At 39.9% G+C, this 26,367-nt stretch overlaps 1 protein-coding gene across 3 annotated transcripts; it reads left to right on the forward strand.

Annotated features, from left to right (window-relative positions):
• The first annotated feature begins 556 nt into the window (after positions 1–556).
• EEF1E1 (eukaryotic translation elongation factor 1 epsilon 1) lies at positions 557–23,305 on the forward strand. Of its 3 annotated transcripts, none has more exons than XM_005554085.5 (4): positions 557–661; positions 5,647–5,847; positions 12,769–12,864; positions 23,146–23,305. In XM_005554085.5, exons 1-4 carry the CDS (start codon positions 575–577, stop codon positions 23,284–23,286), a joined length of 525 nt encoding a protein of 174 aa, XP_005554142.1. In that variant the 5' UTR covers positions 557–574; the 3' UTR covers positions 23,287–23,305. The 3 variants fall into 3 exon arrangements, with proteins under 3 accessions (XP_005554142.1, XP_005554144.1, XP_005554143.1); XM_005554087.5 differs by lacking the exon at positions 23,146–23,305 and adding an exon at positions 18,719–21,798; XM_005554086.4 differs by lacking the exon at positions 23,146–23,305 and adding an exon at positions 17,931–18,271.
• The last annotated feature ends 3,062 nt before the right edge of the window (positions 23,306–26,367 follow it).

Genomic DNA, 26,367 nt, shown 5'->3' on the forward strand with positions numbered 1-26,367 from the left:
CTACTGCTAGTGTTGAGCTGTAGATTAACAGTAGAAAAACCAGTTTTTCGAATTCACCACTACAACAAAATTAAAATCCTCATGAATTATGCTACACGTTAGAAACTCCTAATGGATTGTGAACTCTTTGCTATTCAATTTGATTGTTCAAATGTATAGATTTCTGAGCCAAACTAAGGTAAATTTCAGTTCCCATCATATATAAATTCTCTTAGACTAGCAAATGAGTTAACGAGTTACCGCTGGCAGCCATGTCAATAGATTGCTATTTAGAGATCCAGTCTACTGCAGCCACCGAGGGCCACTCTACCAGTAGCTCCCCAAACACTTCGAGTGGAAATTTGCCATCACTTCTCCACCTGTCTCACACCCCGCCCTCAGCCCCGCCCTCAGCCCCGCCCCCAGCCCCGCCCCTTCCACTGGCCCCACCTCCTGCGCTTTGGCCCGCGCTCGCCACGCCCCTTCCGTTCAGCCAATCGCCGCTGAAGTTTGCAGCAGTGGGACTTCCGTTTCCACCAATGCGGGAGGTTCTTGTTCTGCAGGTCTCGCCTCTTCCAGGAGCTAGGGCCGGAAGATGGCGGCGGCCGCAGAGTTGTCGCTGCTGGAGAAGTCCCTGGGACTGAGTAAGGGGAATAAATACAGTGCTCAGGGCGAGCGACAGGTGAGAAGGAGAGGCGGCGCAGAGGGGAAGAGGTGGACGGGAGCGGGGTCTGCCGAGCCCTGGCAGTACCCGGGCCGGCCACCCAATACCGGCGGAGTGAGGATGCTGCTACCCAGCTCCCCACGTGTCTGCGCCGCGAGCAGGCTGGCACCTCTGGGCCTCGGCCCCTGCCGCCCTACCTCCCGGAGGGAGGGGATAACTAGCTCAGGTCGGGCTCGGCCTGAACTTCACCTCCTGGGAAATCATCCCATTATGAGGAAACGAAACCAGTTGCAGGAGGGTCCTCACAGGGCTCTTAGACCAACCTGGAAGCCCCGCGTTTGTATTCAGTATTAACTGGCTTTTTTTTTTTTTTAACCGTAATCGCACCTTTCATTCAGTTATTACGCAGCGATTTCGTGATAGCTAACAGGGTGTCAGGTAGCACTGTGCTGGGCCGGGGGAATACAGTGCTGATTTAGGGGAACATGCTTCCTCCCCTCAGGAAGCTTGCTTTTTGGCCGGTGGGACAAACACTGCAACCATTTAAATTGAAAGAGTGCCACGTTGCACCATAAATGGCAAAGAGAACACCTAAGGAGTCTTGGCCCAATCTAGGCGATTCGGGGAAGGCGTTTCTAAAGCCTTGGGGTATCAATTTAAGTGTGCGACCCACAGAGAATGAGGTATGAGATTGCCTGGTGAGGCACTGTTAAAACGTTTGTGTTTTACAGTTGTTTGTCGTAGAGGGAATGTATTAGAGGAGGAGATTACATCACAAGGTATGAGATTGACTAGTGAGGTACTGTTAAAACGTTTGTGTTTTACAGTTGTTTGTCGTAGAGGGAATGTATTAGAGAAGGAAATTGGTTGTAGGAAGACTACTTCGGATATGTTTTTTTCGCTCCTTTGAGATCTTTTTCCAAATTATGTTTGTTTTTTGTCTTTAATTTTTTCTCTTCTTCATTTGGTCCATGTTGATCTTGTTTAGAAAGTAGTAGTATAGTTTTTATTTAAGTTAACCTGAAACCTAGAGAGTTAAGTGTTCAGCCCTGTGATTGGTGGCAGAGTAGGCATCGGAGCCAAAGTGACCTTCTTTTGGTGTTTCCTCTGCCCCAGTGATGATTCTGTCCCTTCAAGCCCCTACTCGCTAGTTTAGTGTATATATTACATAATACATATATAATATAAATACAATATATATGGCCGAGTGGACAAACATTGCAACCATTTAAATTGAAAGAGTGCCATATATACATACATACATATATATATATATATATATTTTTTTTTTTTTTTTTTTTTTTTGAGACAAAGTCTCGCCTGTTGCCCAGGCTGGAGTGCCATGGCATGATCTCCAATCACTGCAACTTCTGCCTCCCGGGTTCAAGCGATTCTTCTGCTTCAGCCTCCCAAGTGGCTGGGATTACAGGTGTGCGCCACCACGCTTGGCTAATTTTTGTATTTTTAGTAGAGATGGGGTTGCACCATGTTGTCCAGGCTGATCTTGAACTCCTGACCTCAGGTGATCCACCTGCCCTGGCCTCCTAAAGTGCTGGGATTACAGGCGTGAGCCACCGCGCCTAGTGTAGTTTATATTTTTTAGGGACCGTTGCCAAGATATGAGTATTATCTAGTATGAGAAACAATCATCAGCAAATAATTTAAAGCACAACATAATAAGCACTTTATGGACTGTCGCGGGTGAGCAGCAACTCTCTGGGGCGGGTGGTGCCAGGGTAAGAATTCACCAGGACAGCTGTAGGTAAAGAAAAGCAGATTTATTAGAGAAAGTATGAAAATATGTTGCGAGAGTGCAATGGGCAAGTTAGTAAGAGAGGAGCTAACTGCAAGGAAACAAAGGCTGGCTGGGGATTTTACGGAATAGTACTTCTGCTGTGTGCTGAAGAGGGGTTTGTGCAGTACTGATAACACTAAGGTTGCAGTGAGCTAACTTGAGTTTTCTATCAGTCAGAGGTCCGGTGATAGCTGGACACGGAAAGATTATTGAGTTATTTGTGCAGAAGGGCTGTGTCCTGGACCATGAAGAAAGGCAGACTTGTAGCTTATTGGCCTTCTCTTTTTGCTTTCCCTTGGTCCCCTCAACCTGATGACTTTTCAATAATTAGGACTCCACATGGAGGAAAACACTGTTGAGGAGTGTGAACAAGGAAGTTAATTCTGACTATAAAAATGGATTTATAAACTCATGGAAGAGCTGGCGTTTAAGGGATTACGCTTTGAAAGATGTGTAAAACCAATAAATTATGAAGGATTGGGAAGTTTAGGGCAATAAGTAAACCAGTATGTGGAATGATGCAACGCAAAGTAAACCCCAAATCAACAGTTTGAGGCTCAACTGTGAAGACTTTGGAGTTCAGAGTGTGGTTTTAAATTTTATTTTAATTAAAGCATTTTAGCAGTGAGCAGCTAGTGAAAATTTCTGTTTGCTTGTATGGGGAAAGTGCTGGCCATATGTGATAAGATTCAGCCATTTTTTGGGAAGACAGCTGACAGCAGTGAGCCAGCGATAAGGCATTCTCTGCAGCATTACCAATCATAGTTAAAAACTGAAAGCAGTTCAGAGATCCTTATCCAGGAGAATGATTCTCTAAATTATGGTACATCAGCACGTTGACATACAGTCACGTGTTATTTAAAGACAGGGATATGTTTCAAGAAATGCATTGTTAGGCAATTTCATCATTGTGTGAACATTATAGAGTGTTCTGGGTTTTGTTTTGTTTTGTTTTGTTTTGTTTTTTGAGGCAGAGTTTCACTCTTGTTGCCTGGGCTGTAGTGCAATGGCGCGATCTTGACTCACTGCAACCTCCGCCTCCCAGGTTCAAGCGATTCTCCTGCCTCAGCCTCCCGTGTAGCTGGGATTACAGGCATGCGCCACCACGCCCGGCTAATTTTTGTATTTTTAGTAGAGACGAGGTTTCTCCGTGTTGGTCAGGCTGGTCTCGTACTCCTGACCTCAGGTGATCTGCCCGCCTCAGCCTCCCAAAGTGGTGGGATTATAGGCGTGAGCCACCGCGCCGGGCTAGAGTATTCTTAAACCTAGATAGTATGTCGTACTTCACAAACAGTAGGTATGTGAAAAAGCCTATTGCTCCTTCAGGCTACAAACGCGTACTGCATGTGTTACTATGCTGAATAATGTAGGCAGTTGTAACACAATGGTAAGTATTTGTGCATCTCAATATATTGAAACATGGAAAAGGTACAGTAAAAATACTTGACTGTAATCTTAGGGGACTGCCATTGGATATGCCATGCAGAACATCATTATGCAGTACACGGCTATTGCATAATGCAGCCATTAAAAGTAATTACTTTGAGGACTATGGAACCTTAAAATGAATGTGAAAATAGTATATGTCTCATAATTGCAACTGCATAAGAATTGTGTACTTTAGGCTATGTAAAGGAAAGAAAATGGACGTTTGAGCCAATAGGACTTTATTCAAACACTGGCTCTGCTATTGCAAACCTAGCGACCTTGGTTTTTATTATCTGTAAAATGAGGATGAGATTACTTACCTTATCTTACAAGATGTAATGATTAGATGAGAAGGTAACTGGGAATTTTCTTAGAGCATGGTTGGGTTGTGGATAATTTATTTTTACAAATAATTGTCTTTAGAGTTAGTTCTGTCCCCTCCCGCCCAGCAATTGTGAGTCATTTGATTTCTCTTTTATCCCCTAATATACCATACATTCAGTACACACATCTTGGTGTTACCACAAAGTTAACACACTCAGGTAACCACCCAGTCAAGGAATAGAACATTACTGGCACCCCTCAGAGGGTTCCATATTGTTTTCTTTCAGTACATTTAATTTATTGGTGATCCTAGAGATTGTGGTTTCATTTGAGTTGAAGGCAGAAGTGAGAAGTCAAGGAGCTATGAATAGTGAATGGAAAGTGGAAAGAACTTTTACCACCTTTACTTTGAAGTTACGTCCTGACTTTGAATCTGTATCCTGTAGAGTACTAATCTCCTTGTAGACTTCATCAAGTCCTGTTGATGTAGGTGTATGAAAATGCCTTGCAAAGTGTAAATCATTACAGAGAACAAGATATAATTCGGCTGGATGCGGTGGCCCACGCCTGTAATCCCAGCACTTTGGGAGGCGGAGGTGGGTGGATCACGAGGTCGGGAGTTCGAGACCAGCCTGGCCAACATAGTGAAACCACGTCTCTACTAAAATTACAAAAAATTGCTGGGTGTGTTGGCACGTGCCTGTAGTCTCAGCTACTCGGGAGGCTGAGGTGGGAGAATCGCTTGAACCCAGGAGGCAGAGGTTGCAGTGAGCTGAGACCATGCCATTGCACTCCAGCCTGGGTGACAGAGTGAGATTCCGTCTCAAAAAAAAAAAAAAGATGCTATTTCACTGCAGAAAAAAGCAGCAGTCTTGCCAAAAAAAAAAACATTTCTTTTTTCATTTGCTTAAGTCATTGAGATTGTATAGTTATTATTTGTGTTTGGTCAGTCTTCCCATTAGGTAATACTTTCCATTTTCTTTTACATTTCTCATAATGCATTATGCTTATTTGTGTATCAAGAAAATTTAAATTAATTGTCAATTTCTTATACACAAGCAAACTTGTGTTGCTATTGTAATAGGGGAAACATGAAGTCAGGTTTATTTAAATATGATCACTTTGCTATATAGTAGGGTGCAGGTTAACTTGATTGAAATTAATACTGTATAATTAGAGTTTCCATTTTCTCTGTACATAGCTTAAAATTACTGTAGTAACATTATACTGATTTTTGCAATGTTAATAGCAGTTTCATCATCTAGCATCTGTTACCACATTGTAAATTATTTAACAGCTATTTTCCAGACTTCCATTTGTATGTAATTTAGTATCTTAGAGTAAAATCTGGGATTATTTCAGAAAACTGTTGAGGGATTTTGTGGTTACTTAGAAGTTGTAATCATGATGTGGTCTTTGTTTTTTAAATTCTGTGAACTTTTTTTTTCTTTTTAAGATTCCAGTTCTTCAGACAAACAATGGTCCAAGTCTAACAGGATTGACTACTATAGCAGCTCATCTCGTCAAGCAAGCCAACAAAGAATATTTGCTGGGGAGTACTGCAGAAGAAAAAGCAATCGTTCAGCAATGGTTAGAGTACAGGGTCACTCAGATAGATGGACACTCCAGTAAAAATGATATCCACACACTGCTGAAGGTATCATGACTTCTCTTATAGGCTGAAATGCATGAACTGTTAATCGGAAATCTCTTTCCCCTCAGATTAAAAAGCTGCAGCTGTTGGCTTTCTTCACCTCTTTCCTTCTGCCTCAGTAGTTTGCATCTGTTATTCCCTCTGCCTGGAACAGACTCTGTCCTCCCCCGGCCCCCCCCTCAGATCTCAGCTGAGGTAGCTGCCTTGGAAACTTTCTTGACTACTTCTCTCTCAGCTGGATGAGGTTCTTTGTTGTATATGCAGTCACAGCACCCTGTGCTTTTCCTTCAGAACCCTTGTCATGGTAATTACAGTATTATAATATGACTTTTCTTGTTTTTTTAATGTGATGCTCCACTCGACAATCCCGATTCTCTAAGAGGTAAAGTACTTTCTTAGAGGCAAGAGAGAATCAGAATCTTTTAGGGTTGTAGTTTGAAAAAACTCTCATCTGAGAAAGCTCACCTTTCCCTGTTTTGAGAATCACTGCTTTAAATTTTTATTTTCAAAGGCATCAAATAATAATCTACTGGATATAGCTTCAGAGTTACCAAGAATAAAAAAAATTCCAAAGTTATTTTTGTTAATTTATTTATATAAAAAGAAAGCAGATTTTAAAAGATTTTGTTGAAGCTTTAAATTTGAGAGAAACTTGAGAGATTATCCAGACAACAGCATATCGATGTAGAAATTCCTTCTGTTTCTTAATTTTATTGTGATTGTTTTATCATGGCAATAAAAGTTGTGAAAGAAAGGTCTTCCTTTATCACGTTGGGCAGAATGGCTCAAACTGTATTCTTGATAGATGCCATCAAGAGAACTGGTAGAAATTCAGTTTCAGAACTTGGCCCTCTGTATGTCTGTCGTGATCAACCATTTATTCTTAATACCATAGTGGTCATTCACAGGGACCCTTCTCTTGTGCCCCTACTATTGACAGTATTTCCAGGGGGAAGCAGTCATAGCCTCCCTCCAAGTGAATTTGAGATTTCAGGCAAATAAAAAGTGAACACAACCTTCTTTTATAGTTTCCCAAAGGAAAGGATAGTAATGAACTTGATTCTGAAAGATAGGAACAGAATTTCAATGAATTGGGTTTATAAGGTTCAAAAGTTACATTAATAGATGTGGTATTAGAAGCATAGAAGTAACTTCCAAAGTGTTATCTCTGAGACATGTAAATATTTAATTGGGAGCCTCTAATGTATGTGGAGCTGGGCAATTTGCATTGTTTTTGAAATGTATGTGGAGCTGGGCAATTTGCATTGTCTTCCTTGTTTGACCGCAGTCTGCTCATCTGCACCTACAACATAAGCACTTGCAATGCACCAGGATGCAGTTCTAAGGGCTGGTGGTGCATTAGACACAGTTTCTGCCCTTACAGAACTCAGACTGGCAGGTGAGACTGATTATGTATAGAGTGGATTGCAATGTGATTTTGGCCACATGCACAGATGAGGAAAGAGTTGTTTTGTTTTATTTGCTATTTTAAAACAGTGTTGTTTTTATTTTAAAAGCAGTAAATGTTACAGAATTTAAGAAGTAAAAATAAGCAAATGGAAGACATTTGAAACATCCATAGTCCCACCAGCAAGACAGAACTATTAATAATGCTTATGTTCGGCCATCAGATATTTATTAAACCCCTTTTGTGTTTTTTCTATGCTTTTTTTTCCTTGTATATGTACTTGTGTATGTATTTAAAAAAAAAAAAAAAACGGACACCTACTGGGCGTGGTAACCTGTTGGGTTTTTTTTGTTTTGTTTTGTTTTGTTTTGTTTTTGAGACAGGATCTCACTCTGTCACCCAGGCTGGAGTGCAGTGGTGCAATCTTGGCCCACTGCAGCCTCCTCCTCCTGGGTTCAAGTGATTCATGTGCCTCAGCCTCCCAAGTAAATGGGATTACAGGTACACTGGGATTACAGGCGCACACCACCATGCATGCCTTATTTTTTGTGTGTGTTTAGTAGAGAGAGGGTTTCTCTGTGTTGGCCAGGCTGGTCTTAACTCCTGAACTCAAATGATCCTCCCACCTCAGCCTCCCAAAGTGCTGGAATTACTGGTGTGAGCCACCTCACCTGGCCAGTATGTTTTTTTGTTCACTGACAATGTGTTGTCAACACCTTTTTACGTCAACAAGTATTTACTTATACTCTCCTTTTAATAACATGTTAGTGTTGCATCATATACAATGCAGGGCACTGACTCCCTGAGCAGTTGAAAATCCATGTATAATTTTGATTCCCCAAAAACTCAATTGCTAATATCCTACCATTAACTGCAAGCCTTACCTGTAACATAAAGCAAATTAATACATAGTTTGTATTTTATGTGTGTTATATACTGTATTCTTAAAGTAAGCTAGAGAAAAGAATATTATTAAGAAAATCATAAGGAGGAGAGAATACGTTTACTATTCATTAAGTGGAAGTGGATTGTCATATAGGTCTTTATCCTCATAGTCTTCACTTCACATCGAGTAGGCTGAGGAGGAGGAGGAAGAGCAAGAGTTTGTCTTATTCTCTTGGGTGGCAGAGGCAGAAGAAAATTTGTGTTTAAGTGGACCTGTGCAATTCCAACCTGCGTTGTTCAAGGGTTAACTGTAATTATACCACAATTTAAATTATGTATCCCTCGGTAGTTACTAGATTTGTAGCTAAATATTTGAGCACATTCCCATTGTTTCCTTAGCCTTTTTGTTTTTTTTTTTTTTTGAAACAGAGTCTTACTCTGTCACACAGGCTGCAACCTCTGCCTTCCGGGTTCAAGTGATTCTTCTGCCTCAGCCTCCCAAGTAGCTGGGATTACAGGTGTATGCTACCACACCCAGCTAATTTTTTTGTATTTTTAGTAGAGATGGGGTTTCACCATGTTGACCAGGCTGGTCTTGAATTCCTAACCTCAAGAGGTTTGCCCGCCTTGGCCTCCCGAAGTGTTGGGATTACAGGAGTGAGCCACCGCGCCTGGCCTCCTTAGGCTAAATTCCTACAAGATAAACTGCTAGGCTAAAAGCTATATATGTTTAAGCTATGTTGCTCATTTGTCCTCTGGAAAAGTACATCATTATAGTATCGTAGCGTAATAGAGTGGCCTCTTCCCCAAAACTAACATGGTATTACCTCTTTCTCCTTCACTACCCCAATTTAATTACCAAAACAAGAAAATGTAAAATTTATTTGTTTGAGGCCGTGCGCGTTGGCTCACGTCTGAAATCCCAGCACTTTGGGAGGCCGAGGCGGGCAGATCACTTGAGGTTAGGAGTTCGAGACCAGCCTGGCCAACATGGTGGAACCCTTTCTCTACTAAAAACAGAAAGATTAGCTGGGCGTGGTGGTGCACACCTGTAGTCCCAGCTACTCAGGAGACTGAGGCAGGAGAATCACTTGAACCTGGGAGGTGGAGGTTGCAGTGAGCCAAGGTCACCCCACTGTACTCCAGCCTGGGCAACAGAGCAAGGCTCTGTCTCAAACAAACAAACAAAAAATTATTTGCTTATTTTTTTTGAATACAATTAATAATGTGTCATTTTCATCTGCTTATTAGCTATTTTATTATTTTTAAAAATTTACATGTATCCTTTGCCTGTGTTTATACTGGGCTGTATAGGTTTTTATTATTTATTTTTAAAACTCTTACTTTTAGGATATTATGAAAGGGTTTAATTCTTATTTGTCAAAGTTCCATTTCAGTGCTAAAACCACAATGCTAAGTTTAAATGCCTCATAAATAAGGTAGTATATAATTTCAAAAAGCAGGCAGTGCAAAACACTAACGTGTTGAGTCTAGATGGAGGGTATATAGTTGTTTATTTTACTGCTTTTTCAACTTTTTTGCATTATTAGAAAGTTTGATAGACGGAAGGAAAAATAAAAATCAGGTGGAATTGTAGGGGAAGTATTTAAAAAGTTTGACAATAGCATCAGAAAGAATTGTAAAAAAAAAAAAAAAAAAAAGACACAAACGTCAGACATAATTAGTTCTCACCTGTGAATATTTTGAATGTGTGAAACTCTGTCTTTTGGTAGGAAAAATTTTAGTTATATCATGAACCCAGAAAATATTACCTAGTCATCGTTTATAAAAACTACATTTTTAAGAGTCTTGGCCGGGCGCGGTGGCTCACGCCTGTAATCCCAGCACTTTGGGAGGCTGAGGCGTGCTGATCACGAGGTCAGTTCAAGACCAGCCTGGCCAACATAGTGAAACCCCATCTCTACTAAAAATACAGAAAATTAGCTGGGCATGTTGTGTGCCTGTGGTCCCAGCTACTTAGGAGGCTGAGGCAGGAGAATTGCTTGAACCCTGGAGGCGGAGGTTGTGGTGAGCCAAGATCGTGCCACTGCACTCTAGTCTGGGCAACAGAGTGAGACTCTGTCTCAAAAAAAAAAAAAAAAGGTCTTTATCTCTAAAACATGGATATAGATTCTGTTTTTGGAGAAAATATACAAAACTGTTATTGTTTCAGGTCTTTCTTCTTGAAATTAAATGAAGATGTATTTATTTTATTTGAAATTTAATAAAGATATTTAATTTCTTATACTTTCTCAAAGTTGATTTCTCTGAAGATATTTGGAGAGAAATCATATCCATTCAACAGATTACCGTAAAATTTAAGTGGTAGTCCCTAATATACCAATACATTCTACCCTTTCCACCGGAATTTTATTTTGATTCTTCTATGCCTGTCTCATTTGTGTCTATATTCCTTTATGTTCTCATCTGTACCACCTTTAGGGTCCCATATTCATATACTGTTTTGAAAATGACTGTCTTTAAATGAAAATCATAAGAGAAATGTGTTTACTCTTCGTTAAGTGGAAGTGGATTATCATAAAGGTCTTCATCCGCATTCTCTTCATGTTGAGCGTGTATCATGTTCACTTTGTTTGCAAATTCAAAGAGATTAAATTAAATTCTGCAAACATTTTTTATTGACTGCTGAACCACTATATTCCAGACACTTTGGGATGTTGCTATGGTCTGAATGTTTGACTCCCCCTCCCCAAATTTATATGTTAAAATTCTAACCCCCAAAGTGATGGAGTTAGGAGGTGGGGTCTTTGGGGGTGATTAGGTCCTGGAGGCAGAGCGTTCATGAATGGAATTATTGCCCTAAAAAAAGGCCTGGGAGAGACCTCACCCCTTCCACCAAGTGAAAAGACGGCTACTGTGAACCAGGAAGCAAGCCCTTACCAGATACTGCATCTGCCATCACCACCTTCATCTTAGACTTCCAGCCTCCAGAACTGTGAGGAATAAATCTCTCTTGTTTACAAGCCACCCAGTCTATATATTCTATTACAGTTGCCCAAGTGGACTAAGACAGATGTGATTTGAGAATCGGAACAAAATGCCCTCTCTATAGTTTAAGGAATTCTTCTAGAATAAATGCTGTTGATCACTGGACAGTGTTTTATATCTAGTCTTTAGAGGAGCCTCAAAGAATATCTAACAATAGTTCATATAACTTATTTACAAAATCTTCCTCTGAAGGTTTTATGAATCTGTTGTTTCACTTAATTGACTGTAATTCAATGTAAATTCCTGTTCTGCTAAATTTAAGTGTTAATTTTAAGAGAAGCCAACAGTTTCCATCTCAGGAAATTGACGTATTCATGCTGGTCTGCCAGACAATACTTCTAACAAAAGTAAAAATAGATAAATTGGACTATGTCAAAATTAAACATTTCTGGACATAATCAAAGGAGACAACAGAGTGAAAAGGCAACCCACAGAGTAGGAGAAAGTATTTGTAAATCATATGTGTGATAAGGGGTTAATACTCAGAATATGTAAAGAACTCCTACAGCTCAGCAACAAAGAAACCCAATATCCTGATTTCAAAAGTGGCAAAGGACTTTAGTATACATTTAGCCAAAGAAAATATATCAATGGCCAGCAAGCATATGAAAAGATGCTAGAATCACTAATCGTTAGGGAAATGTAGATCACGTTTACAATGGGATATCATCTCACACCCATTAGGATGGCTACTACCAAAAAAAATCCCTCAGAGTAACATGTGTTGGTGAGAATATGAAGAAATGGTAACCCTTGTGCATTGTTGGTGGGAATGTAAAATGTACAAGTGCTATGAAAAGCAGAATAGCACTTCCTCAAGACATTAATAGAATTACCATATGGTCCAGCAATTGTACTTGTAGGTATATACCCAAAATAATTAAAAGCATGGTTTTGAAAATATGTTTGTACACTCCTGTTCACAGCAGCATTACAATAGCCAACGTGGAAACAACCATGTCTATTGACACAGGAATCGATAAAATGTGGTCTATACACACAGTGGACTATTATACAGCCCTAAAAAGTAAGGAAATTCTGACATGTGCTGCACGCTACATGGAGGAACTTTATATTCAGTGAAACAAGCCAGTTACAAAAGTACATATATTTTGTGATTGCTGTTATATGAGGTATCTAAAGTAGTCACATTCATAGAAACAAGGTAGAATGGTGGTTGCCAGTACCTAGAGGCAAGGGGAAATGGGTGAATTATTGTTTCATGGATATAGAGTTTCTTAGAATTCTCTAAAGAGATTGAAATTGTTGGGGAATTTTTTATATTGTAATGGAAAAAATAAGTGTAACTAATGAGCATGAGTAACAAAATGTTTCTAAAAACAAAAAGCTAGACTTTAAAATGATCATAGATGGCATTTTGAATATCATTTTCTAATGTTTTCTTGTTTCTTTAAGACTAGTAATGTTTAGCCTATTTTTTTAAAATAAGGTGACTGGCGTGTGATTTGTGATTTTGAATGAATATTAATGTCAAAGAGTAAATTTATTAAATGGCGATATTTTGTTTTCTAGTAGCCTAAATCTTTTAAGTTGTTATATGGTAATTAACTTTATTATTACTGTTTTTTACATTAATATTTATTTGTTTTTTTTTTTTCTAGGATCTTAATTCATATCTTGAAGATAAAGTCTACCTTACAGGGTATAACTTTACCTTAGCAGATATCCTATTGTACTATGGACTTCATCGCTTTATAGTGAGTATTTGAATAGTTACTAGCTTTTTTTCTGTAGTGTTCAGAATGATTTTTAAAACTTTGTCTTGAATTTAAATCAGATTTGCATTTTCAGCTTATCAAATAAAAATGAAAGGAATTACCGTATACAAAGTGCCTATGTAAAAACTCCTTTCACATATCCAGTTAACACAGTTGCTTCCTTTTCTTTGACCTTGATTTTCTTCCTATGCTTCTGCTCTTCTTCAGCAGTGACTTCTCCAGCCATGCTTTAGGTTTTGTTGTCATCCCCTGGACCCCATATTCCTACCATTCTACCTCTAGATCTTAACTTCAGTACCCCCATCTTCTGTGTAACCACTTGTGATGGTTAATACTGAGTGTCAACTTGATTGTATTGAAGATGCAAAGTATTAATCCTGGGTGTGTCTGTGAGGGTGTTGCCAAAGGAGATTAACACTTGAGTCAGTGGGCTGGGGAAGGCAGACCCAACCTTAATCTGGATGGGCACCATCTAATCAGCTGCCAGCGGACATAAAGCAGGCAGAAAAACATGAAAAGGTTAGACTGCTTTAGCCTTCCAGCTTACACCTTTCTCCCATGCTGGACGCTTTCTGCCCTCAAACATCAGACTCCCAAGTTCTTCAGTTTTGGAACTCAGACTGGCTCTCCTTGCTCCTCAGCCTGAAGATGGCCTGTTGTAGGACCTTGTGATTGTGTGAGTTAATACTTAATAAGCTCCTTTATTTATGTATTTATATATTCCATTAATTCTGTCCCTCTAGAGAACCCTGACTAATACACGGCTTATCTTAGCTCTTTTAATCTCTTAGTGTCTAATTTCTATCTGATGTAATTTGACTCCTGTTTTCCAAATCTGTATACTTTCTTCCCCACCCAACCTAGACCCCCTTTTGTGTAACTTCAGCTACATCCTCTTAATATCTTCAGCTCCTTTGCTTTACCTTACAGTCACCACCTTTTCCCTGTAAGTTCCCGGCTCTTGGCCAGTCCAAATAAATGTCTTCATTCTTACATCCAAGATCCAAGCTGAGCTCTACTGGAGAAATTACAACACTGTAGATTACTGCCACTAAAAATGTTTACTATCCAATTGCAGCTGGGCTCTCATACTGGATCAGCTTCTTTTTTTTTTTTTTTTTCTCCCAGGGATACTTCCAAACCTTTACTTCTTTCCTTAAGCCCCTTCCTTCTTCCTCCTTTATCTTTAGTCCTTATCACCAAGCCTTCCTCCATCATTTGACTAGAAAAATGGAGGCTGTTCATCTGAATCCCTTCATTTTCCAGCCTGCCTGATTGTGCATCCTTGTCTATCTTGTCTCCTTTTCCTGGTCTCAGCCTTGCCTTTTTCCTAGACCAATCCATTTGTATCAGTCCATTTTCATGCTGCTGATAAAGACATACCTGAGACTGGGTAATATAAACAGAAAAAAGGGTTTAATGGACTTACAGTTCCACGTGGCTGGGGAAGCCTCACAATCATGACAGAAGACAAGGAAGAGCAAGTCATGTCTTAAATGGATGGCAGCAGGCAGAGAGGGCTGGTGCAGGGGAACTCCCACTTATAAAACCATCAGATCTCATGAGATTTACTATCACAAGAACAGCACAGGGAAGACCTGCCCCATGACACAGTTACCTCCCACCAGGTTCCTCCTGTGACATGTGGAAGTTACATTTCAAAATGAGATTTGGGTGGGTACAGCCAAACCATATCACCATTCATGTGACTCTTACCTCAATCTCCTCTCCACCTCCTGCCCCCTTTCTGGATCTTTGCTCCAGATTGTATTTCCTTTCTTTTTATTTCAGTCTTGCCCACTACCTACATGGTCAGTCTCTTTATTTTAAATTTGTTCGTGAACAATGACATAATATTCGGTATGTTCTTGGCACTGTTCTTCATGCTGTATAAATGTTGACTCATTTAGTCCTAATAACAGCCATATAGGGTAGGCACTAATATTATCAGCCCCATTTTACAGATGAGATAACTGAGGCATAGAGAGGTCAAATGTTTTGAGATTGCCTAAGTAAGTGGTGAAACAAGGTCCAGAAACCAGACACTTTGGCCCCAGAGTGTGTGCTTTCTTATACCCATCTCTCTGCCTAAAAGCTTGGCTCTACTCCCCATCACCCTAACACCCATCTTCCCCTGTGGAAAAAAACAAACTCATGCATTTTTGTGCATTGTGCGCCTCATGCATCCAGTCAGTCAGATCCTGATGTCTAGCTCCTGAATGCCTCTCACATGTGTCTTTTCCTCTGATCCCGATGACATTGCCCAAGTTCCAGTATTTAGAATCTTTTGTTCATCTAAAGAGGATGGACTGTAAGACATGAGATTGGTGACCCCTGGAGCAGTCTTTCTCATGACTGTGTCTTTTTCTTTCTCAAAATAATTAACTCGGCTGGGCGCAGTAGCTCACCCCAGCTACTTTGGGAAGCCAAGGCGGGTGGATCACCTGAGGTCAGGAGTTTGAAACCAGCCTGGCCAACATGGCGAAACCCCATCTCTACTGAAAATACAAAAATTAGCCGGGCGTGGTGGCTCACGTCTGTCATCCCAGCACTTTGGGAGGCCAAGGCAAGTGGATCACCTGAGGTCAGGAGTTCGAGACCACCCAGGTCAACATGGTGAAACCCCGTCTCTACTAAAACTACAAAAATCAGCCAGGCATGGTGGCATGTGCCTGAAATCCCAGCTACTCCAGAGGCTGAGGCAGGAGAATCACTTGAATCCAGGAGGCAGAGGTTGCAGTGAGCAGAGATCGCACCACTGCACTCCAGCTTGGGCGACAAGAGTGAAATTCTGTCTCAATTCGTCTGACTCCTACCTCCCTTGCTATCCTCCTTCCTGTCATTCTCTCAGCCACAACATGTGCCCCAGAGCCTGCTGGATGCTGGGCTCTTTCTACCCAGCGTCCTTGCATTGCTCTTCTCTTTTGCTCCCTGGTCCCAGCCCTTCCTTTCCTCCCTACTTCATTTGCATTTTCCAAGTATCTCTCTGTTCCCGCTCATTCCTCGGCTGAATCCCTCTCAGGCCCCTAAACCATATTGAGGTGCTCCTTCCTGTGTGTGTGTTTGTACCTCATATACACCTTAGGTCTAGCTTGTTTCACTCTTACTGTAATTCTTTGAAAATCTCTCTCTCTAAATTATAAGCTGCTTGACTCAATGATTGTAGCGGCACATATTTGTAACACCATTGTCTGAGGTAATTCCTGGCACGTGTATGTAGTCGCCCCTGCATAAACACTGAATAAAATTTTAAACGTATTTCTCTATGCTTTTCAAGGAGTTTCCTATATACTTTCTCATTGTGCCTCATCACTAAGAAGGAAATAGGACCAGTGTTATTAGCCTCCTTTTACAGAGAAGGAAACTAATGCTTAGGAAACTTGAGGTTTAAAGGCGCAGCACTCAGTTTTTGGAAGGGCCAAACTAGGTCTTCTGACTGAAGTGTCTTAATGTGTGGGGAAGCTCTTTGTGTTATAAACTATGAAATACCGTAATAATTGAGGCCTGCGCAGGCCCCAACCTGTCCATGGTTTGGGGCTGCTATCTGCCTCATAAAGCAAAGTGGAGGGTTTGTCTTTTGGAAAAACAAAGTCGTTTTCTCCTCTGAAAAAGCCTCCTACATAGTTGGCTTTGCCATTTGCCAAGAATAAGAGGGCACAGATTGAGGCCTCATGAGTCTGGGTTTTCAGTTGAGGTTGAAGAGAGAAGACAGGGATTGTAACCAGAAAATTCAGAATGGAATGTAGTTCCCTCCAGAACTCCTGGGCTTCATGACAGTCGTAGAAGTGGATTCCTTTTGGTTTCCCCTCACCCCACAAACATACTGTAATAATGCATAATACAGTTATTAGTCCCCTACTCAAGCTATAATCCCTAGGTTTGAATTTACTTGACTTTCTTGTGAATTGTTCCTCAAAGATCCCTCAGTGATTATGTTAAATTCTACAACATTATTGTAATGGCTTAGAATGATCCTTCATTTAGTGTAAGACTATTATGAGTTTTAAATGATTTATTGAAAGCCCACTGTGCATGCCCACTGTTTTATACTTGGGAGGGAGACAACAGAAGTATAAAACTATTTTCAGGGGCATATTAATCTTATTGAAGAAATTAGACTGTTTTACATGAAAGCAATTAATGAAGTAGAGAAAATGGAATCCAGTGCTAATCTCTCTGGTCAGAATATTATGTTATTAATGAACGAGGCAGATGAGTAGAATATAGAATCATAAAATTGTCAGAAAAATATCTGAAGATTTGGATGGCCTTGGCTATCTAAGGGAATTTTCATTGTTTTGGAAAGCTTATGATAAGTTTGATTACACATGTTCTTTGTAAATAGGGTGACCACATGATTTCTCATCCAAAACACTTGACTGTGAAAGAAGGCCTGTTAATAATTACATTGGGACAACAGGAGTGAAGTAGAATGAATGTTCCCCATACTTACAAAGAATATGATTCAATTTACACAAAATAAGGGACGGGAGAGGTTATGTCTGATTTCTGTTCATCCCCTCTTGGCTTTTAGCACAGTGCCTTGCACAGCTAAATACGTATTGAGATTAGCAATATTAAGTCTGGGCATGATGGCTCATGCTTGTAATCCCAGTACTTTGGGAGGCTGAGGCAGGTAGATTGCTTGAGCCCAGGAGTTCATGACCAGCCTGGGCAACAGGGCAAAACCCATCTCTATTAAAAAAAAAAAAAAGAAAAAAATGAACCAGGCATGGTAGCTCTGCGCCTGTAGTCCCAGCTACTTGGGGGAATGAGGTAGGAGGATCATCTGAGCCCAGGGAGGTCGAGGCCACAGTGAGTCATGACTGCACCACTGCATTCCAGCCTGGGCAACAGAGAGACCCTGTCTTAAAAAAATAAATAAAACAATATTTAACAACTGGTACCCATTTATAGTTCCTATTTCAGATTTTTTATCTTTGTAGTGAAAGTGTAATATAATTTAAGTGATGTTAGTTAAATGTAGAGAAAGTTTATTGGAGTTGAAATACATTGATTACCAGCTTCTTTTTATTCCATTCTAGGTTCAATATATTTTAGTAGCTTTTGGAATTTAAAATGATGATGAGGCACAACTTACCTCATTTCAAAATGAAAAAGCCTCCAAGGTAAAGAGGATTTGCTGCTAAGGTATCTAAGCATCTCTCTCCTGGTGGCAGCCTACATACAGTCTTTGAACTTGGGGGAGTCTGTACTTGATTTTAGTAAGACTGTGCTGCTGTGAGCATGGCTACCCAACAGGGCTCCAAGAACAATTTCTATCTGAAAACCACAATAACAAACTTGTTGACTTTTTAAAAATATATATATTTAAATGTGACATATGTTTTGACATTTAACTTTTTAAGCTTTATATTAGGAAAAATGTCATCAGTCATCCTGTGTGATGACAGCCAGCAGGCTAGTGAATGTCTCTTCAGACCCACAAGATCTGGCTTGCTGTGGCATCGGGCTGTCATTAAGAAGGAGAGTATTTTTGTAATCCCAGCGCTTTGGGAGACCGAGGCGGGTGGATCATGAGGTCAGGAGATCGAGACCATCCTGTCTAACACGGTGAAACCCCGTCTCTACTAAAAAATACAAAAAATTAGCTGGGCACAGTGGCAGGCGCCTGTAGTCCCAGCTACTCAGGAGGCTGAGGCAGAAGAATGGCGTGAACCCGGGAGTCGGAGCTTGCAGTGAGCTGAGAATGTGCCACTGCCCTCCAGCCTGGGCAACAGAGCAGGACTCCGTCTCAAAAAAAAAAAAAAAAAGATGATACTGAAGTGCAACTCATAATCCAAGTGTGTAATTAAGTTTTCCTTTCCTCTAGTTTATGCAGGTTTTGCAGTAAGGAAAGGAAATACTCTGAAAAGGAGGGAACTTGTTTGGAATTCCTTTGCCAGCAGAATGAACAAGGTCATAATCCTATAGTGCAAAATATTCATAGCACTATCTGCAAAGTTATTTAATTACGAGTCTAAGTGCACTGGAGGGCACTTGGTTTTTAGGCAGGTTAGAAGTGTTTCATTCAGTACTGCATGTTAAAGTTGGGGTTACTTTAACAATATTTAGCACTCTCTATGTGTTAACATTTTCTATTTTGGAATGTATGTCCTCTTCATATATAGTGACTAGGATGTTATGATTAAAGATATCCTTATCTTTTTCAAAGTGAAATTGAATAGATTAATATGTAAATCACTGTTGACCATCCTTTTGGGTTCCTGTCATGAGTCAAAGTATCTCTCCCACTCTAGTCCAAGTGCAGGCAAAGTAATCAGAGAAATAAACACCTTCTCAAGGAACAGGCCTCACAGACTAAAACCTACACAATGGCAGAATCGCACTGTGGTGTTAAATGGCATTCCTGTTAAGTTGGGTACAAATACTTACAGATGTGGAATAAGTGATTTCTAGGTGTTAAGGTAGGGTAGGTGTGAGGTGCAGATTGGCCACCTGCTGATATTTACCAGGTCTTTGTGCTTTGTTTGCTTTGGCAGTATTACTTATTTTTGGCCTCATGCATTCCTTCATTTGTTTGTTCATGTTATTCAGTACGGAATATGTAATCAGCACAGTGTACAAAACAGCAGTCAAGGAACCTTCGAGTCATCAGATAATCCCACTGTATTTTGTTTCATTGTGAGCCCAATTTTAGTCATGGCTGAGTTATTCTGAGATCTGGTCTATCTTAACTCCATTTGAGGAATATTATGTTGCCTTTCCTTTGTTATACTGCCTGTTAGTGTGGCTGTTTATTATAACACCAGTGACTCACTGCTTTCTTAAAGTGATTTCACTAGTAGATAGTCATCCCTGTGAACAGACTGTTACTCAAGATTATTAAAATCTTTTGTAATATTATGTGCTTCTTGACTGTAAGATTGTTATCAACTGAAATACTTTTGTTCTGAAGTTTGGAGCACCATTGGAGGCATGTGGTTCTTTTATAAGGAAAGGAAAAATAAAAGAAATAACTGCAAAATAGTCCAGGAGGCCTGGCCCTAAAGAATGTCCCAAAGGCGGCAGCGTGGTGCCAGTTGGAAAGGTAACAAAGCAGCGTGTCACCCTGATCTGGAATGGGTCACTTAAAGTGTTTCTCACATGACTTCATGGAAAATTAGTGATTCAGAATATTATCTGCTTGGCTTTAAAGTTCAAAGTCATGATAGAGTGCCAATATAAATTAAAAGGAATTATTAGGCAGAAAGAGCCAAGCACCACTATAGACACACTGGCATGCAGACCGACATGAAGCAGGAAATGGTAACTAGAACAATTGCATTATTTCCTGTTGTAAGAAAGGAAAAAGAACTTTAGCTAGAAAGGGATGGTGGAAAACCAGTGTTGTAAGTAAAGTAGCCCAGGGGATCCCATCAGAAATGTTTTTAAAATCTGTAAATTTGGTGAGGGGAGAAATCTGTTCATTTCTTTGTTTACAGGAAGTTTATATAGGGAATATCTTCCAAAAAAGTAACAGAGTTAAGAAGTCAAGGTCATTCATAATTATCTCAGACTCAAAGGGACACGTTCCAAAGTTTAAACTGTAAAAAGAGGTGAAAGTGGTAACCATAACCTCATCCTTTTTGAAAAACTCTGAGTTTCCGGCAAATGTCTCCTGAGGGAAAATGAATAAATGTAGTCTCTAAAATAGATCATCTAAAATTATTGTAAAATGGATCATCTAGCTAAAAATTATTGGAATGGGGGCTGGGCACGGTGGCTCACGCCTGTAACCCAGGCACTTTGGGAGACCGAGGCTGGTGGATCACTTGAGGCCAGGAGTTCAAGACCAGCCTGGCCAACATGGCGAAACCACGTCTCTACTAAAAATACAAAAAATTAGCCGGGCATGGTGGTATGTGCCTGTAGTCCCAGCTACTCGGGAGGCTGAGGCAGGAGAATCACTTGAACCCAGGAAGTAGAGGTTGCAGTGAGCCCAGATCGCGCCATTGCACTCCAGCCTGGGCAACAGAGTAAGACTCCGTCTCAAAAAAAAAAAAAAAAAAAAACATTGGAATAAATTAGGAATCGTTAGAAGCTTTAGGAGCTCTTGGAATAAAAACTATTTTGTACTGTGGGTCTGTTGATAATCCTGACACTGGAGACTCCAAATGTAAAATGTTTAAGTTGGAGAATATTTGTTTTGCTGTGTTCTGTGTGTTATTATTGTTTTAAATAATAGGCCTGTGAGCAACATATACTAGTCCTCTGTGACAGCAAATGCTGTTCTGAAATACAAATATCACAGATAACATTGCCCTTTTTACCTAGTTTAAAATCTGTGTGAACAACTTGAATATAAACAAGCATTAGTACTCTGTTGTTTGGAAGTGCTTTACCAAATAGCTGAGTGGAGAATTACCTGAAATGAAAGAGCTATGAAAGGACTAGAATGATAAGAAAGAGGTCAGATTTGAATCATCATATATTTCAGCAGCTAACATGAAATCAAGTTGGAGTAAAACTTATTATTACATCTGTTTGCTTTAACTATCAGCAAAGAAATTTGTCGAAGTTGATTTTGAATTTTATTCATTCATTCATTCATTTTTCGTAAGAAAGCTCCCATTTCTTGTTAGATTTGCAGCTGTGTTTATTACTGGTTGAGCTTTTAATAAATCGTACATTTTCTTTTGAGGTCCTTGGTGAAGTTTACGTATAGTAAAGATTTAGAAAGAGAACAAAATGCTCTTTTACAAAATATTTTTCAAAATATTTTTGAAATATAGACTGATGCTCAGTTTAGTCCACAAATGATGAAGTGCTGCCTATGAAAACACACGTGACACGGAGATGCTCCTTTCAGTTTGAATCTACCAGTTCGCCTAATGTGATTCTTTACATGTGAAACCATGAATTTTCTTAATAAACATTAAACTTTTACATTAAAAAAGACATTCTTGGCCAGTTTTCTTGACTGATGTGTTCTTTATCTCTGTGCCATGGACTGACTGTTATAGATGAGACAGTTATAGTAACATCTTTCTAAGTAGACACAACCTACACACCTTAAACAGATGAATATGTTTTTATGATGTGCTAGAGCAGCTTGTGTGTGGGATTTCAGTATCACTAAAACCCGGAACTTACATTTTTATGAAACAGAAGCAGTGAAGATTCTCCCTGCTAACAACTTAAGTAAACTGAGCCAACAAATATGATTCCAAATGAACATTTAATGAGAAAATACTGCCTACTTTTTAATTGTATTGTTAATATCCTTTTGTATTTTGTAATAATGATTGCATGTAGAGTGATTTGTCCTTCACCTTTGGTGATCTGGTAACTTAGCAGAATGCTTGCCTGTAGAACAAGTATGTGCTAAATTCTGAAAAGCAAAGGACATCCATCTCACTAAAAATGTCTCCCAACAAGCAGGCAGCTGGTGGGTTTGTACCGCTTGCGGGGTGACTGAGTTCGTTCTTTCTGCAAACACTCCTGTCAGTGTTACGGAGACCTGCACTGTCTGTTTAGTAAATGTGACTTAGGAGAAGGAACTACACTACCCATTCATGGGGCATGGCTGCAAGTTACTGCCCTGCTGGTTTTCTCTTTACCTGATAACTCTCAATAATTCCAAATTTTACCTTAGAGAAAAGTCTCTGAGTCACCTACTTCGGAATTTGAGCCCAGTGAAATGATAAGCACCTGCAGTTTGTGTCACGTCTCCCTCTAACCAAATCTCTGAGCACTCTGGTAGCTTGATAGCAAGTTGGGTGAACTGCTACATTCACTAAAAGACTGAGTTCAGCTTTATTGCAAACAGAATTACGAAAGTCTGTTCTCATGCATTTACTCAGCCTCCTTCATCTGAGTCACACGCCACTAGCAATAGCCCCCCCTTATATTAAGCAATATTCACTTGAAATGGATCATTTCGGTTTTTTAGGTTTACTAAAAAATAGTAGAGAAGGAACTGTATCTTAATCTATCTTCCTTTCCAATGAAGTAAAAAACAAATTCTTTGACCTCCAAATCCTCAGTTAATGTAAATTTTGCATTTGTTGAAAACTTGATATTTCCCAGGAAGCACATCTGGTTTTGAACTGAACATAGCATTGAACATGAAGAACTTTTACAAGTCAGTGTTCATTGGGCTGAAACTTTTACTCCTATGTGAATATGTTGGCTTTTGAGAACTCTTGGGGGATTGATGTTGTTGTTTTTCAACTTCTATCTCCTACTTAAGTGGTATTAATAGTTGTGCTTATGTAACATCTGTGTTGTGTGTGTATGTTTTTAATCTCTACTTAGGTTGACCTGACAGTTCAAGAAAAGGAGAAATACCTTAATGTGTCTCGCTGGTTTTGTCACATTCAGCATTATCCAGGCATCAGGCAACATCTGTCTAGTGTTGTCTTCATCAAGAACAGACTCTATACTAATTCCCACTAGAAGCTGTCCATGCCATACAGAAGATGTATTAAAAATGTTTTAAATGGAAAATGTACTCTGGGCCACAGGACTAATGTAAATTAATATACAGTCAGTCATTATTTGTTGAAGTTGATAGAATTTTTGAAGTGTAAACTTGTGTCTGAATGTTTTATTTGTTCTTTAGTTGAAGTTTTGCAATTTTTATGTCAAAATTCAATTGCTCTTAAACAAGTTGAGATCAAGTTATCAATTAACCTTGTTTTTAATAGATGACATTTGTTTCAATAAAAGTTGCAAATCAGGGGCTTAATCTTTAAAAAAATTGGTGGTCCTTTTAATGGTTGACATATTTGGCTATTTATTAATCTCTCTTTCATATTCTAAAATTCGTTTTCCCCTTATGGATATTTATGGTAGTTTGTTAAGAACTGTGATAAATTGTGCCAAGGAAACAGGGAAGACAGATGGATTTGTTTTAAATATTTATGTGAGCTAGTAAATGTGGTTGAAAAAATATTTCTTGGTTGTTTCTTTCTTTCTGTAGTCAGTGTTCATTGGGGTGAAACTAACTACCGAACTGCCCTACGGGAAACTGGAGGAAGATACATTCTTCCAGGTCCTCTTGAGTTAATGATTCTTTTTTGTTGTTAGGCTTATTGTAATATGCAGTGGTCCAAAAGAGATGGGAAATTCTTCCTCCTGTAAGGAGGAAAATAAATATAAAAACAGAGATGGGAAAGTCTTACTGTCCCACTAATTTTGGATTTTTAATTACTAGATTTTTTCTAAACTGAAAGCCAACTCTCATGGAAAGAACTGCTGTTAAAGTGCTGTGTGAAGAACGGAGGCACTTCATTAAAAGATCTGTATATTTTATAACTCTTGCTGGTTGAATAAATAATAGTTATTGTAGAGCTAAAGACCTTATCTTTACAAATAATGAGAAAAATGGGGTCTTCGGGGGCTTTCCCGTTTAATGCTACTTAATGTTTTCATGTTGATGCTGAGTCTGACCAGTGGACCCATCAAAGTTCTAGCAGAAAGAGCAGATACTTGGGAAATATACAGCACTCAGGTTGAGTCCTGTTTTTATCACTTAGTAGCTGTATGACTGTAAACAAAGCAGTTAATCATGTTTTCTTAATCTCCAAAAATAAAAAGATAATGCTAAATTAGGAGGATTAATGTAGACAACATGAAGAAAAAAGCCTAATACGTAGCTCTTGGCCATCAGTAAGGTTAGTTTCCTTTCTCTTCTCCAGGCAAATCATGATTTTGTTGTTTATAACAAAACGAGGATTGTAACAGGCCCCCATTTTTGCCTCTCAAGTTACTGAGTCAGGAGGCTTAACAGGCCAGGTGTGTGAACACGGCACACCTCATTTTACTGCATCTTCAACACATTGAAGGTTTGTGGCAACCCTGCTTCGAGCGAGTCTGTTGGCACCATTTTTCCATCAGCTTGTGCTTGCTTCATGTCTCTGTGTCACATTTTGGTAATTCTCACATTATTTTGAATTTTTTTCATTACTGTATCTGTTACAGTGATCTGTGTCCCGTGACCTTTTTTACTATTGTTATTATTTTTGGGGTGCCACAAACCATGCCCATATAAGACTTCAGACTTAATAAATGTTGTGTGTGTTCTGACTGCTCCACTGACCAGCTGTTCCCCATTTCTTTCCTTTTCCTCGGGCTTCCCTCTTCCTCGAGACACAAGAGTATTCAAATTAGGCCACTTAGTAAACTTATAGTAGCCCCTAAGTGCTCAGGTGAAAGAAAGAGTTGCACGTCTCTCTCTCTAGAAATGATTAAGCTTCTTGAGGAATGCATGTCAAAACCAAAACAGGCTGAAAGCTAGGCCTCTTGGACCAAACAGCCAACTTGGGAGTGCAAAGGAAAAGTTTTAAGGAAATTGAAAGTGCTAGCTGGATGAGGTGGCTCATGCCTATAATCCCAGCACTTTGAGATGCAGAGGTGAACGGAATAAATAAAAATTTATTTCTTAATAAGAAATACATTTTGTAGGCCAGGCGTGGTGGCTCACACCTGTAATCCCAGCACTTTGGGAGGCCGAGGTGGGCAGATCACAACGTCAGGAGATCGAGACCATCCTGGCTAACACGGTGAAACCCTGTCTCTACTAAAAGTACAAAAAATTAGCCGGGCGTGGTGGGCTACTCGGGAGACTGAGGCAGGAGAATGGCATGAACCCAGGAGGCGGTGCTTGCAGTGAGCTGAGATTGAGCCACTGCCCTCCAGCCTGGGCGACAGCAAGACTCGTCTCAAAAAAAAAATGCATTTCTGTAAGGCTATATCTGCCATAGATAGTGATTCCTCTGATGGAGAGGGCAAAGTAAATTGAAAACCTTCTGGAAAGGATTCAGCATTCTAGATGCCATTAGGAACATTTGTGAGATTCACGGGAAGAAGTCAAAATATAACAACAGTTTGGAAGAAGTTGGTTTCAACTCTAAATGATGACTTAGGGGGTTCAAGACTTCGGTGGAGGAAGCAACTACAGATGTGGTGGAAATAACAAGACAACTAGCATTAGAAGTAGAGCCTGAAGATGGTACTGAATTGCCACAGTCTCTTGGTAAAACTTGAACACATGAGTTACTTTTTTTTTTTTTTTTTTTGAGACTGAGACTTGCTCTGTCACCCAGGCTGGAGTGCAGTGGTGCAATCTCGGCTCACTGCAAGCTCTGCCTCCCGGGTTCACGCCATTCTCCTGCCTCAGCCTCCCCAGTAGCTGGGACTATAGGCCCCCCCCACCACGCCCAGCTAATTATTTTTGTATTTTTAGTAGAGAGGGGGTTTCACTGCGTTAGCCAGGATGGTCTCAATCTGACCTTGTGATCTGCCGGCCTCGGCCTCCCAAAGTGCTGGGATTACAGGCGTGAGCCACCGCACCTAGTGAGGAGTTGCTTTTTACGGGTGAATACAGAAAGTGGTTTCTTGAGGTGGACTTTATTCCTAGTGATGATGCTGTGAACACTAGAGATGAGAACAAATGATTTATTCTATTACATAGGCTTAGTTGACAAAGCAGCTGCAGGGTTTGAGAGAACTGACTTCAATTTTGAAAGAAGTTCT

Source organism: Macaca fascicularis, chromosome 4 (assembly GCF_037993035.2).
Source record: "Macaca fascicularis isolate 582-1 chromosome 4, T2T-MFA8v1.1".
NCBI classification, from domain to species: Eukaryota; Metazoa; Chordata; class Mammalia; order Primates; family Cercopithecidae; genus Macaca; species Macaca fascicularis.